A 15549-nucleotide genomic window follows, 5' to 3' on the forward strand; every position below is an offset into this window, starting at 1 on the left:
ACTGAAGAGTTTAAATATACAGTTATATACTTATTCAGACACTATTCTGTTCACACTTTTACTATCTTTCACTTTTTTTTCACTTTTTGCTCATTTTTCTGTCCTATCCTTGCTCTCTCTGCATAATTTTAAGTGTGCTCTGATCTCTTTTTAATTGTCCTGGCTTTCTTTTTCACACTTTTTATTTTGCTCTCCCTGCTCTCTAATTCACATTTGTTCAGTTTGCTCTCTTTACAGTTTTTTTTTTCCATGTCATATTGCTGTTTTACTCTCTTTCATAATTTTCATCGGCTATAATTTTTACGTCTTTCATTTTGCTGTCTTTTCTCTCCTTTTCATATTTTTCATTTGCCTTTTTTATGTATCATTCATTTCGCTCTTTCTTCACAATTTCCATTTTACCTTTTTTAAGAGTTTCCATTTAGCTCTTTTTCATTTTTTCCATTTGCTCTTTTTTGTATCCTTCGTTTCGCTCTTTTTCGTATTTTCGATTTGCTTTTTTTATATCTTTCATTTTGCTCTTTTTTTTTTCATAATTTCCGTTCCTTTATATATCTTTCATTTTCCTCTTTTTCGCAATTTCCATTTTGCTCTTTTTTCAAAATTTTCCTTATGCTCTTTTTTTTTTTCCCATGTCTCCGTTTTTTTCTGTTTGCTCTCTTTTGGCATTTTTTTCCTGTTGCTCCTCTTTTTCGGTGCACATATCCTCACCTGGCGGCCCTGCTCAATTAAAAACACATTCGCTGTTTGAAAACTTTTATTATAATATATATATATTTTTTTAAGACTCGAGGCTGAAGACGCTCATGGCACATTCATAATAATTTTTTGGTCATTTTCTCCACACCCTCGACACTTTGTGGAAATGTAGTTAAAAAGTAATAAGATTCATTGTGATAATAATAATAACAGTCATCATCATCATCATCATCATCATCATAACAGTAACAATGATTATCTTAATCATAATAATTTTAATAATGATGATGATGGTCATGATTATGATGGTGATGATGCCGCTGCTGCTGCTGTTAATAATAATAATAATAATAATAATAATAATAACAATAATAGTAGTAGTAATAATTGTAGTAATGTTAAAAAATCGGATAATTAATGTTTCACTTAATAGAGAGCGATATTAAAGTCACTGAATTTTAATATTTGACAAACAGTGACACAGAAAAAGTTGACAATAATTTGATAATTCTGTCCTGTGGGTCCATGCGCCGGGCTCTATAACCACTATTAATGGAGTAATTAAAGATTATATTAAAGGTAATTATCCCGCGTAAAAGGGAATTATAAAAGTGACTAATTTTTCAAGGGCAAAAAAAAAAAAAGGCTGTAGTTATGTGTAGAGGATAATGACATTTAGTAAAAGAAAAAATAAGCTTAAAAGATTGTAATGGAGGTGGTTATGTGTGTGTGTGTGTGTGTGTGTGTGTGTGAGAGAGAGAGAGAGAGAGAGAGAGAGAGAGAGGAGGGTAGTGTGGGAGGGCGGTATTGAGTGACAGAGGGGGAAATACGTGATAAGAGTAGAAGGAAGGGGGGAAGTAGGAGAGGAAGGGTGCGAAAGGCAAAGGGTGAGATTGTGTATGTATGTATGTATGTATTGTAGGAGAGGGGGAGTATGAGGGAGGGAAGTGGGTAGAGAGAGAATTGGGAGGGGAGGGGAGGGTAGAGGGAGAGGACAGGAAATAAATGCGAGTGGGAGAGAGAGAGGAGGGAGGGAAGAAGTGAGGGGAGGGGAGGGGAGGGGGAACTGGGGAGGGTAATGAGAAGGAAGGGGAGTGCTAGAGGGATAGACAGGAGATAAATGCGAGTGAGTGAGTGGGAGAGAGGAGAGGGGAGTAGAGGAAGAATGGGGGGAGTGGGAGGGGAGGGGGAGGGGGTGGGGGACTGGGAGGGGAGGGGGAGGGGGAGGGGAAGGGTGATAGAGGGGGAGGAACAGATAAATGTGTGGAAGTCCAGCCAATCAAAGTCATCCTTCTATCCTTTGTCTCCGTTTATCGTGTATCGAACCTCCTTGTCTCCTACCCCTCCTGTACTAAATGTGTGTGTGTGTGTGTGTGTGTGTGTGTGTGTGTGTGTGTGTGTGTGTGTGTGTGTGTGTGTGTGTGTGTGTTTTAGCAGCCGACCGACGATTTTATGTATTCCAAAAGAGACTTGTCGGGCAGAAAGGGTTGGACACATTCTACACCACCCTTTCTCCTCGATGACCATATCACTCACTGTCATCGAGAACAAAATATAACAGACTAGGAGTGATGTTGGGAAGTCACCGAAGTAGTAATTGGCAGCAGGGTAAAATTAATAGATTCGAAATAACCAGCCATACTAGTAAAATCCTTAAAAAAATCCTCGATAATAAAAATAAAGTAATAAAAATCGAAAGAGGTTAGTAAAGAGTAAACAGTAAGCCATGAAGCCCATCTCGGTGCTCCGGGCCAGAACTCTACGGGACTCCACGCCATATATCAAAGAACTCTACGGGACTCCACGCCGTATATCAAAGAACTCTACGGGACTCCCTGCCATATATCAAAGAACTATACGGACAAGTAAAGGGAATAAGGCCAGCTAACTGAATGTATCTTCATTTATAGCTGCTTGGGAATGGATATATTGTGTTTATTTTTTACGGTATTGTTAATGTTTATACGGATTAGCAAACACTGATGTTGATGTTTGGTGTATATGAAGGATGAGGGTAATGTTTGGATTGGTGTTGTTTGGTATTAAAGAAGGTATCTCTCTCTCTCTTTTCTCTCTCTCTCTCTCTCTGCCACACCTTATTCTTCGTGTGTCACTCTCCCTTATTTTCTTCACCTTTCTCACCTTGTTATTTTTTCTCCATTCTCTTCTTCCATTATCCTCCCTTATTTTCTTCCCTCTGCCTCCCTCTCTTCTCCCATCATTCTTTCTCCTTTTTCTCCTCCTTTTTCTATTCTCCCTTTTTTCTTCTCCCTTCCCTCATCCTCCCTCTCTTCTCCTATACTTCCTTCCCACCTTCTCCCTCTCTTCTTCCTTCTCTCTTTCCCACATTCATCCTCTCTTCTTTCTTATTTTCCTCTTTCCTACCATCTTCTCCCTTCTTTCCTTCTCCCTTCCCACCTTCTCCCTCTATTCTCCCTTATTTCCTTCTCCTTTCACTCCCTCTCCCTCTCTTCTTCTTCCTTCTTTCCTACCATCTCCCTCAATTCTTCCTTATTTCCTTCCGTCCTCTGTTCTCTGTTTTCCTTTGTTTTCTTCTCTTCTTCCATCTCTGCTCCTTCTTACATCCTTCCCTCATCCCACCTCCGTTCTTCCATATTTCCTTCCCTCCTCCCACCTCCATTCTTCCTTATTTCGTTCCCTCCTCCCACATCTCTCACGTATTTCCATCCCTCCTCCCACCTCTGTCCTCTCTACTTCTTCCTTCAATCTCTATTCTCCCTTTCCTTCTTCCTCCACTCTCTTTTCTTCCCTTTCCTTCTTCCTCCTTCCTCCAATTGTCCCTTAATGCCTTCTCTCCTCCCACTTATCCTGTTCCCCGAAGCTTCCTCTTAATTTATATAAAAACAATTGTTTGTCCATTCATCTCAGGTTCCTCTTATATCCTTCAAGTCGCTCCTCCTCCTCCTCTTACCATCTTATCCCTCGGCTGACTCCCCTCCAAGGTGCTCCGTCGCCTTCTTTCACCATCTTAATCTTCAGCTGGTTCTCCTCATCTTCATTTCCTCATTTCGTTCCTTTTTCCCCCCACTCTGCCACTGCACCAGCTTCCCACTGTCTTGTCTCATCCTCTTCATTTCCTCATTTCCTCTTTTTTCCTCCTCTCAGCCAATGCAGCACCGACCATTGTTTTGTCTCTTCCAGTTCATTTCCTCATCTCTCCATTTTTCCCTTCCACATCTGTCTCCTCTTATGCTCATTTCACACTTTCCCTTTTACCTCTCCCCCTGTCTGTCTTCCAATTCATTTTCTCTTCCCCCTTTTTCTCCTCTTCCAACATCATTGTCTCCTCTTATCTTCATTTCCCCTTCCCTCGTTTTTTTTTTTCCTGTCAGCTGATGCACCAGCCACCAGCCTCCTTGTCTCTTAACTCTTACTTCTCTCATCTTCCTCCCCGATTCATCCTCTTAGCTAATGTCTCCTTCCCCAGCTTCCTCGCCCCATCTCACACTCCTCTCCCCACCCCCTCCCCAGTTGATACCCCCCCTCACTGTTCCATTTTTTTTTTTTTCATCTTCCTCCAGACACTTAACTTCCACCTTATCGTTTTCTTCTCTGCTAATAATTTTTCTTCGTCACCTATTTCGTCCTCCGTACTTGTCTTCCTCCTATTTCTTCTCGCTTAAGGTCCTTCTTCTTTTCTTCCTCCTCATCTCTCTTCCTCCTTCTTTCTTCCTCCTTAATTGGTACCCTTTTTCCTTGTCACTTACCTCACGTCCACACACTGACTCAGCCCTTTTCCATTTTTCTTCCCAGCTAAAGGTCTTTGCCATTATCGCTTTCCTTCGTCTTCCCCATCATTTATCTCCCCTTCACTTCCTTCCTTCCTTCCTCTTCGCTTCAGCTATTTACCGTTGCCCCCCTACCCCTTCCTCCTCCCCTATATTATATCATAGCCCTTGTATTCCTCCCATCCATCTTCCTTTCCTTCATACTTGTCCTCCTCCCCTCCTGACCCCCATCCTCCCTCACCCCATTGCCTTCCTTATTCTTTCTCATCCCTTCCCTTCCCTTTCACTCTCCACAGAATCATCCTCGTCCCTCTCTCCTCCTCACAGTTATCCTACTCCCCTTTCCCTCTTCCTTCCTCTCTTCACCCTCCCCTTGTCCATCTCTCCCCACCTTCTACCCTCTTCTTCCAAGTCTATCCTCCCTTTCTTTCTTCTCCACCTCAGTTCCCGATTCTAATTCCCTCTCCTCTCCCCTTCCTCTCTTTCTTTTCCCTACCCTCCTTTCCTCTCAGATCCAAGTTTCTCCCCCCCTTCTCCTATACTTTAGTTCCTTTTTCCCCTTGCCCCCCCCTTCTCCTTCTCGCTCCCCTCCCCCTCCTGTCCTTCGCTCTCCCCTCTTTTCCTCTCTCCTCCAAGCTCCTCTCCTTCCCTCCCTCTCCACTCTTCCTCCCACCATCTTCCCTCCTTCTTCAGTCCTTCCTCCCTCCTTCTTCCATCTCCCCTCGAAGTCCATTCCATCAGGTAAACATGCCCCCACCCTCGGCGACATGTGATGCAGTGTCAACATGGGCTTCCCTCCTTGATACAAGACCCATCACTCACCGCTCCTTACCCCCTCTTTTGTCCATCCCCCCCCCCACGCCTCCAGTAATTGTATTTAGGGCTGGGGGTGGCAGAGGGGGGGGGGATGGAGAGGGTGTGTGGTGGTGCGTGAGGGGAGGTGTGTGTGTGTGTGTGTGTGTGTGTGTGTGTAAATTGGGAAAAGTAGCTACTAAAGAAAAGGGTATATTAAAGGGGGAGGGATAGTTACTAGGAAGAGAGAGAGAGAGAGAGAGGGGGGGGGAGGATAATTACGAAAGAGGAGAGTAAATAGTAAACAATACTAAGAAAAAAGAATACAAAATCAAAAAGGGAAAGGCACCCACGAAAAGAGAATGAAAAAACGAGAGACAAAACGGGAAGGAGTAAGCACGATAAATGATAAGGAATGGGGAGAATAAGTAGAAAACAGCTATGAAGACGATGGGAAAGGGAAAATTAAATAGAAGCAGGGGGTGAGGCTAGATCTTTCCATTTACCTATGGACAATTGAACTCGCGCGATGGTACAGCACGAATGATGATGCGTAGCCAAATATGTTGCTGTGTTTTATGTGGGAGAATTTTGTCTGCTTATTCCTTCTGTATCTTTATTTCTATTATTTTGTTTTAGGTGACTTGCCGGACCGAACCTTCTCTTGCTGAGGGAGAGTGATAGCTAGACTAGACCCTTTCTCATGCTGGTCAAGTACGAATGGCGAAGGGTTCTGTGAAGGAGGAGTGATGCAAGTGAAAGTCGAAGTGTTACATTGGCTGTGACTACCACTTTTTGATGTCCGCCAGTGAGAGAGAGAGAGAGAGAGAGAGAGAGAGAGAGAGAGAGAGAGAGAGAGAGAGAGAGAGAGAGAGAGAGAGAATCAGTGTGAAACAAGAGAGAGAGAGAGAGAGAGAATCAGTGTGAAACAAGACACGCCGTCCAATATATCTCTTCATTTTCTCTCACGCCAGGCCAATATATCATCGTGTAGGCATAAGAGGAATGGAGTTGTTTCATATAGGTAATCAGAATATAAATCACCAAGGGATAGTGTGTGTGTGTGTGTGTGTAAGATAGGTAATAAAACTCAAATGATCCTCTCTTGCCTATGGGTCTATTGCTCCGTTTATCTATCAGAAGTGTATCTATCGCGTCTATCCACCATCAAACTTCAGCGCTGTTGGGAGGATGCTAATGGAAGTTGGTGGGTTATCTGACACGTTTATATAAGTGCCAATCAGAAGACAGATTTCAGCCCCTCGTCCCGCCTCTCACCTGTCACTTATCCACTTACACCTGTCTAGTATGGCCTATCAGATCCCTTATTGACTCACTTCATGGGTGTGTTGGCGTTGGAGGGAATAAACTAACAGCCAAAAAGTACAGGGAAGATGTTACTCCTACGACTGGTGTATTTTAAGACTTGAGGGTGTATATCGTATTATCGAAAATGTTCCTGAATTGTGCCAGACACTGGATGAATATCGGGACTATGTTGATGAATTGATATTATTCTTGGCTGGACAACTTGAACGTTAAGGTAAGATTGTGTCAGTTATAATGTATGTGAATAACTTATGTGGACACCTTAGTACTGTGCTGCCTGCAGAGACCCTGATTAAATACTACTGGGTGTAGGGCAAAGGTCGAAGATAAAAGCAGAGGTCGTTCACTTATAATTGTTTTAGATAATAATGCCAGGTTGCGGTGTGAAATAATTTATTGTGAGAGCTTGGAGGCAATGAATAAATAAGTAAATGAATATAATATGTCCCGCAAGGCTGGTTACGCAGTGTTGGCCCCGTTTCACTTGAAGATGGCATTCAATATCTTAATTTCAGCGCAGTTCCGAAATTTCATCACGCGAGTCTAGCAATTTATTGATGGGTCCAGCACTGCCGCAGATGAACGAATGTGAAATGTACAGTTGTGGACAATAATATCATTCCACTTAGTCGAACCAATATGAAACCCTCACACAACATTCTGAAAAGCTTGATGGGTTCCAAAGATGGCATCACTGGGTTTCCAGAGTCATTGTTCACAGTCTCGTTATTTGTCGTGAGGAAGTGGATCGATGTTAATGTCCGTAACTGTACACACACGTAAAATTAAACAACAATTTCTCGCACTGTCAGACTCGGTCCTTGCTCGTGGTGAACTCGTTTATCAGAACTCCGCCTGTAACTTTATTATTTATTTATTTATTGTACAGAACGGGACGTGAGTGTTGCCGGGTGTATTTCATAGTGTATTGTGCTACACTTTATGTATGCTAGTCCAGTGTTTCAGATCCATAAAGTCATCGAAGCGAAATAGCAAAAACTAGGATAACATTTCGAACATTCAGCAGACTCTCCACACAAACACACACCTTACTGGTCCCCTCAGTACGATGTCAACTTTTATTTTGTTCCTACCATCTCCAGACGACTTTATGCAGTATCGAAAAAAAACTCGTACGGAAGTTATTTTTGAAGACTATAACCATTCGGCTCAAAAAAAAAAAAAAAAAAAAAAAAAAAAAAAAAAGAAAAAGACGAGCTTAGTAAAATCGTCTGAAAGGAAGGGCATAATACAAAGAACATATTGTAGTGAAAGAGGTAAATTAATGGGAAACTCACTCAGTAGTCAGGATGCGGATTAGGCCATGTAGATAAGAACTACGATAGAGATGTTTGTAGCTTATTTCAAGATCTATATTATCTGCCGCTCGAACTAGGATGGTGATATAAGTTACTTCAGGTTTACCACTCGAATTACTGGAGTCGAACTGAGATGGGGATGTTGGTGGTCACAGCATACGAATTGAATTACTTGTTGACTTTGAACTGGGACTGAAATTTTACAGTTTATTCACGTTATCTTAGTGTGGATTTTTTTTTTTTCTAGTTACAGTTTATTTCACGTAGGTCAGTGGGTCAATAGGACATTACTTTACCTCAGCGCATCCTTTCCTAGCACTACCTCGTGTCTAGCATCATATTTTAGTGTCAGTCTTTTGTTACAACCCAACATTCAGTATGGAGATGGCAATTTTAGGCCAAGTTTTGGTAAAAAGAGTATAGTAACACACTCAGAAATCGCCTTACGGATTAGAGTACTTGCAGGGTTAAAAGTTGATTGATGTTAATAACCCACTCAAACGCGAATCATAGTACTTGTTGGGTTCAAGTTTGGTTTTGGTATACGAATGAGAGTACTTGCTGACGGGAATGAACCAAGGTAAAGATGTATGTGGTCAAGGGCTGTCCAAACACTGGCCCAATATAAGCCTTGAAGTGGACCGCCTCACACACGCCTATATTTCCCGTCCCACACTTCCACCACCACCACCACCACCACAACCACCACCACCACCACAACCACCACCATCCTGCCTTACTTGTGTCCCCTTTCTCATTTTGCCATTGCGATTCTCCGACTTGCATGCTCTTTTCTTTTGGCACTGTCTTTCTTTCCTTGTGTTTTCGTGAGTTTTCTTTCTTATTTTCTTAGTTTTCTGTCTTACCTTTTCTCAGTTCCTCTTACCTCCTCCCTTTTACTTTATTTGGCTTTATTTGTTTCCTGTTCCTCATCTTTGTATAATAGGCATCTGACTTAATATCTTTTAGCACTGTCTTCCATCGTGTTTTCTTTAATTTTCTTCCACATGTTCTTTCTAATCTCTCTCTCTCTCTCTCTCTCTCTCTCTCTCTTTCTCTCTCTCTCTCTCTCTCTCAGCGTCTCCAAACTTCCCGTACCCTTAGCTCTGGGAATATTATCTTAGGCTACTATTCTCGTCAGGTAAGGAAGCTCCCTAACACCTGTTCCGTATTGATTTATTTTTCTACCACTAGAAGATTAAGATTAGTGGGGATGAGAAAGGGGTAAATGAAGACCATATATAAAAATAAAAATCTCATGGTAAATAAAATCGTCTGGAAGTAACCATAGCGAACTGAAGGGGTTAATTAGTTGGATGGGTAGCAGCTGTTACACGTGCTCCCTCGGGTCATTAAGTAATCAAATTTCAGGTCAGAGACAATTAGAGAAGCAGGGTCGCAACTTTGTTAATTCGTAGTTAACCGAGGGGCGGGAGAGAGAGAGAGAGAGAGAGAGAGAGAGAGAGAGAGAGAGGGAGGGAGGGAGGGGGAAGGAAGTGTGTGTGTGTGTGTGTGTGTGTGTGTGTAGGGGAGAGAGAGTACATGCCAGGGTTCAGGATTTCGCTGCCTCATCAAAAGGACCAGCAATGTTGTTGGTAGGTAAAGAAAACACAAAAATAGTTTGGGGTAGGTCATGGTGCCTATGTAAGGGGATATGGTTGAGAGAGAGAGAGAGAGAGAGAGAAGTGGGGGGTTGTGAGAGGAGGATAGAGAAAATTGAGAGGATAGGGTTGCAAGGGAAGAGGGAGGAGGAGGGGGGGAGTATTGAAAGAGAATACAAAGGAGTACAAAGCAAAAATACAGCAACTGGCCTATTGATTCCCTTGGTTCTATACGTTACAGGAAAGTGACTGTGATATCTAATTCTGTGACCTGAAGATAAAGATAGCAAAGCAAGAGGGTGTGTTAGATAAGAAGAGTTGTGAGAAGAGGTGTATATGGTAAGAGACGGAGAGGAAAAGAAAGGAAAGGAGGGGAGAGGAGAGGAGAAGAGAGGAGAGGAGAGAAGAGGAGAGTAGAGAAGAGAGTAGGACGGGAGAGGAGGGGAGGAGAGGAGGGGAGAGGAATAAGAGTCTGAAGTTTAAATTATGCTGTCTTGAAAGGAAGTAAGAGGCGAGAGGGACCAAGAGCACTGCAATACATGGGAAGAGGGAAGAGGGAGTTTGAGCAAGGAGAGGGGGTGTAGAGGGGTTGATCTCCAAGATAAAGAAGGAGGAGATTCCTGGCTTACGGTAGATTAAGTCGCTTGTGCAAGAGGAGTGGGGCAGGGAGAGAGGGGTGACTGAGGGCGCACGGGTTACATGAGAACAGGGAAGAGAGAGTGTGGGAAAGGAAGAGGAGGTGCGAAAAAGAGGAGGAGGAGGAGGAGGAGGAGGAGACAGTATGTGGGTGCAGGGGAGAGGGGATGATTGGAGCAGGAAAGATTTTAAAGTCAGTGAGTGTAGAGGGTAGAGGAGAAATTGCATAGAGAAGGGGATATGTGAGAGGAGGAAGAGAATGAAAAGAGGGGCAAGGCCGTGTGGTAGGGGGAGGAAGGGTGGGAAGATGGGGTATATAGATGGGAGGGGAGGGGGAGGGAAGGGAGAAGGGGAGGGGGGAGATGATAGTTAGTTTGGATTACATCATGGTGCTTGTGTAAGAAGAAGGGAGAAGGGGAGAGAATGAGAGCACAGGGTTACGTGAGAGGAGAGAAGAGGGTAAATGCAAAATGGTGGGGTAGAGAGAGAGCGAGAGAGAGAGAGGGAGAGAGAGAATGGCTAGTTAGGGATTTACTTTGAAGCCTCCTTGAAAATAAGAAACTCAGAGGACACAGAAATACACGGAATCAGAGAAAATGTGAGCTGAGAGGAATGACAGTTATAGGAAAATAGCTAGATTGATAGACAGATAGATGGATAGATAGATATAATGTTGAGATTTATATATGAGATGAGAAGAATGAGGAATATATGAGCTGAGAAAGATGTATGAGCTGAGAGAAATATGTGAGCTGAGAAGGAGGAGAGGAAAGGGTGTTGTGGGCTCAGGACGCCTCTTTGGGAGCTGAGGGGCTGATGGATGTGTCAGCAGAAGGGGAGACGAAATGGTTGGCCTGGGGTAGATCAGGGTGTGTGGGGAGGGGGAAGAGAGGGATGGGGGATATGAGAGAAGGGAAGTGGGGAGAAGAATGGAAGGGGAGAGATGAGAGAAGGGATGGGGGGGGACATGAGAAGAGGGAGGAGAGAGGGAGAAGAGAGTGAGATGTGAGAGGAGGGACTCTGAAAAAAAAAAGGGGGGATGTGGAAAAATAGGTGAGGGGAGAAGAAGAGGATTGTAAGAGGGAAGGAAAGGTGAGAAAGGAGTATGGATGTGAAGGGGAGGGAGAGATGGTAGAGGAGGTGGGGAGGCGAGGGAGGGGGAGACGAGGGGAGGTGAGCAGGAGAGAAGAGAGGGAAGGGGTGGAGGGATTTAAGATTATGTGATGTAAGAGGGAAGAATATGAGAAAGGAGGGAGGGAGGGGGATAGGAGAGAAGGGAGGGAGGGAGGGAGAGGGGATATGAAACTGTGATTGATAAAAGAGATAGGTATTTGTGAATGAAGGGAGGAGGGGAGAGGGTTGCATTGGAGGATGGGGAGATGCAAGAGATGTGGAATGGGGAGAAAAGTGAGAGATGCGGAGGATGGGGAGATGAGACACCAGAGGGATGTGAGAGGAGGTGCTGATGGATGGATGAGGGCAACGAGTGGAGGGAGGTAGACAGGGTAATTGATTTGGGGTAGATTAGCGAGAGAGAGAGAGAGAGAGAGAGAGAGAGAGAGAGAGAGAGAGAGAGAGAGAGAGGAAAGGTATGTGGGATGACGAATGTTGTTGAAAGATGTGATTATGTTTATGGATGTTTGATGTAATAGGTGTAAGGAGGAATATAAGGAGGAATATTAAAGGGATATGAGGGTGTGTGAGGTGTAAGAGGGGGTTTATGAGAGGAGGGGGAAGGTTAGGGGAGAGGGGAAACCAAAAGGGAAGTAAGAGGGAGGGGAAATGTGAGAGGAGGGAGTGTTAATTTTGCAAGAGGAGAAGTGAGGAGAGAAGAGGAATGTGAGGCAGTAGAGGAAATGAGAGGAAAGAGGATTAAGTGAGATGGGGGAAGGTGAGTTAAACGGGGAATAGAGAGGAATATTATTATAAGAGAAATGGGAGGAAAGAAAAATGCCATGGGAGAAAATGTGTGACCGAAAGGAATATGAAAAAAAAAATGGAAAATGAGAGACGAAAGAAGGAGACAGAAATGGAATAGTTTACCGTAATGGCAGGTGAATGGAGCAATTGTCTTCCCTGTTTTCCGTAATTATTTGCCCAAGTTAATACAGTGACCCCGAACAATGACTGGGATCTCGTTTTCTATGACCCAGTGGTTCCGCATGCCATAAGAGGACGCGGGGTTGCCTCTTTACACCCTTTCAGTACGAGGATGCTTTTAATATTACATCACCATCATCATCATCATCATCATTATTATCATTATCATCATCATCATCCCTTTTTTTCTATTATATTCGACACTCAGAGGTCAATGTCACAAGTAGAGGTCAATTTTTTAGGTCACAGGGCAAAGTCAACCCAGATGGCTTTGATCTGATATGAACCGAAGTTGGTGGAAAGGTTAAGGGTTAGGCAAGGATTAAGGAATTCGATTTTTAAGTTCTGTCGAAGGTCAGTGTCACAGGGCAAAGTCAGATATATATATTCGGCCTTAAGACGAGTTGCTGGACGCAGGTATTGCACTCTGAATGTTCCTTCTTGTTTTATTTCGTACTTTCTATCTCTCTTATACCACCACCACCTCCACCACCTTCATGACTACCACCACCACCACCTTGACCATCACCTTCACCACCACCACCACCTCCACCACCTTCATGACTACCACCACCACCACCACCTTCACCATCACCTTCACCACCACCACCACCTCCACCACCTTCATGACTACCACCACCACCACCACCTTCACCTTCACCATCACCTTCACCACTACCACCACCACCACCACCTTCACCTTCACCATCACCTTCACCACTACCACCACCACCACCACCACCTTCACATTCACTTTCACCACCACCACCCCTTCCCCTATGATATATTCAACCATTCTCTCTCTATATAACGTCTGTAATATAAGGACTGTACGTACACCCATCTCATACGCAGCCTACACATAAACAAACTTGCCTACACTCTATTCATTATCTCTCAAAAATAAAACAATATATGAATAATAATTTACGTGAAGTAACGATGGAAAGTGGCCATCATGGAACAGATAAACGTCATGCATACAGATATTTTTTTTTTACCAATTTTTTTCACTAATTTGTTTTGATGATGCGTGTTAGTCTACCTCGTATGTTTTGTTATTATTAGTGTTTAACTTTGTATAACATTATTGTGTGTGTGTGTGTGTGTGTGTGTGTGTGTGTGAGAGAGAGAGAGAGAGAGAGAGAGAGAGAGAGAGAGAGAGAGAGAGAGAGAAAACCTAACCCAAAAACTCCTGATAATAGAACAGAAAAAAGCGGAATAATATAAACAAATAAATAAATAAATAATGAACAAGGGGGTACAGTTCTAACATTTAGCGTATTATCAGTCCTAGTTCACAGATAAACAGGGACAATTTTATACAGGAACAAAAGAGCCCAGAGTGTTGAGAGAAGAGAAGATAAAACCAACGTGAAGGATACTGTAGGTCTCATTAATCATCATCATCATCATCATCATCATCATCACCTTGACTCCCACGTAAAAGATGGGATGATGTGTGATACAGAAATTAATATAAGGCATAGAAGTGGGAGAAAAATCAGACAGAGAACCCAGTGCAATGGAACACAGTCATTTGCACAGCACCTAAGCTTTCAATATCATGGTTGCACATCAGTAAAAACCAATTTGCATATATTTTTATTCTTCCTTTATATTTGTGTGACGCTTGCCCCATCTCACCTCATCTTTGGTTAATGATGATGATGATGATGATGATGGTGATGATAATGATGATAATGATGATGATGATGATGATCTTACAAAGTACAGGAAGGGTAAATGGGTATGAAGGTGAGAAACAACCAGTATTTTTGTTTGTGTAACTGTTTCAGATTTTTTTTTGTCAGTTTGGTGGTTATAGGTGGTTAGTTAGGGATGATAGTTGCGGTGGTAGTTGTGAGAGTTCTGGGTTGTGGTAGTTGTGGTGTTGGTGGTAGTGGTATTTGTGGTCAGTCAGGTAATTGTGGTAGCAATGCTTGTGGTGTGTAGTGGCTGTGATGGTGGTGGCTGGTGTTTTAGTTTTCATGGTGGTTGTGGTTGCTGTGGTGATGGCGGTAGTTGTGGTAGTGATGTTTGTGATGGTGGTTGAAGTGATGCCGGTAGTAGATATTGTGGTAGGTTAGTGATGGTGATGGTATTGATGGTGTTAATGGTGTAAGTGAAGTGGTGGTAATAGTGGTGTTAATTGCGTGACCGTGTGTGTGTGTGTGTGTGTGTGTGTGTGTGTGTGTGTGTGTGTGTGTGTGTGTGCAGGACAACACACACTATCGACCACAGTATCACACCTCATGACGCCTAATACTCGCCCGTCCTCTCCAGCCGGGGTGTACGGGGGGTTGGGATGTACCGAGCCCTGCGAAACTAGGTCGGGGCAGGTTGGGGCGGGGTGAGGGGTGACGGGGCGGAGTAAGAGGGGTGACGGGGTGGGGAGAGGCGGGATGAGGGACGTCGGGACGAGATGAGATGGGGTGATGGGTGACGGAGTGAGGTGGGGTGAGGGGTGAGAGGGGCGGATGGTGGGCACGGGTACTCACCAGGTCGATGAGTTGGGAGAGCCTGAGCCTCATCCACACGGTGATCTTGTCGGTGTTGTTCTGGACGGGTCGGATGAGTCTGTTGTAGGAGCTGAGGAGGTCATCGTAGAGCCGCTTGGCGTCTGGGTTGGCCAGGCACGTGGGCGCCAGCACGGCCACCGCCAGCCAGGCCAACACCCAGGCCGGAGCGGGACGGGTGTGGGCACAGATGAAGGCGACCGGGGCAGCTCGGGTCATGGCAGAGTCACGTGGGTGGCGCGCAGGCGCACTCATTACCACCGACACTACGGCTTCAAAACCATGGTAGTCTTCACCAACAACACTGGGTAGATCCTGGGTGATGGCCGCCGCACCACTCCCTCACAACAGGCAAACACCACGCAAAAAAACAGGCGGGGGGGGTCGACAGGCGGTAGGGGAGCACACACAACCCGTGCACCCGGCCCGGCTGTCTGGCCAACACTGAGCCACCACCACCGCTGCCCGACACCCGGCTCCCTCCCCTCCTCTCCCCTCATCCCTCCCCTCCTCACCCCTCATCCCTCCCGCACCCGCATCCCATCCCTTGCGCCACCTGCATCCCTCCCACCCGACTCCCCACCCCTCCCTCCACCACTCTCATTATCACAGGTCACGCCGCCACTGTCCTTTCATCCTCACCTCACACCCTCTTCCTAATCACTGTCACACCTAACCCACCCTAACCTAACCCAGCCACACCATACATAACCTTACGTGGCCACACCATACCACACCTAACCTAGCCTCACCTCATCTCATCAAGATCACTATCTACGCCCAATGGCACTGTCACATTCATTAC

General features: G+C 44.6%; 1 protein-coding gene across 1 annotated transcript in view; it reads right to left on the reverse strand.

The window, feature by feature from the left end:
- nAChRalpha2 (nicotinic acetylcholine receptor alpha2) overlaps positions 1-15549 on the reverse strand; it is a 510350-nt gene that overhangs the window by 494722 nt on the left and 79 nt on the right. The window contains exon 2 of the mRNA XM_080286482.1: positions 14727-15085. Coding sequence (XP_080142608.1) covers positions 14727-15085 — 359 coding nt within the window. The remainder of the gene's footprint in view (positions 1-14726; positions 15086-15549) is intronic.

This window comes from Coenobita brevimanus, chromosome 111 (assembly GCF_032717465.1).
Source record: "Coenobita brevimanus isolate Jiangsu-jjx chromosome 111, ASM3271746v2, whole genome shotgun sequence".
NCBI lineage: Eukaryota > Metazoa > Arthropoda > Malacostraca > Decapoda > Coenobitidae > Coenobita > Coenobita brevimanus.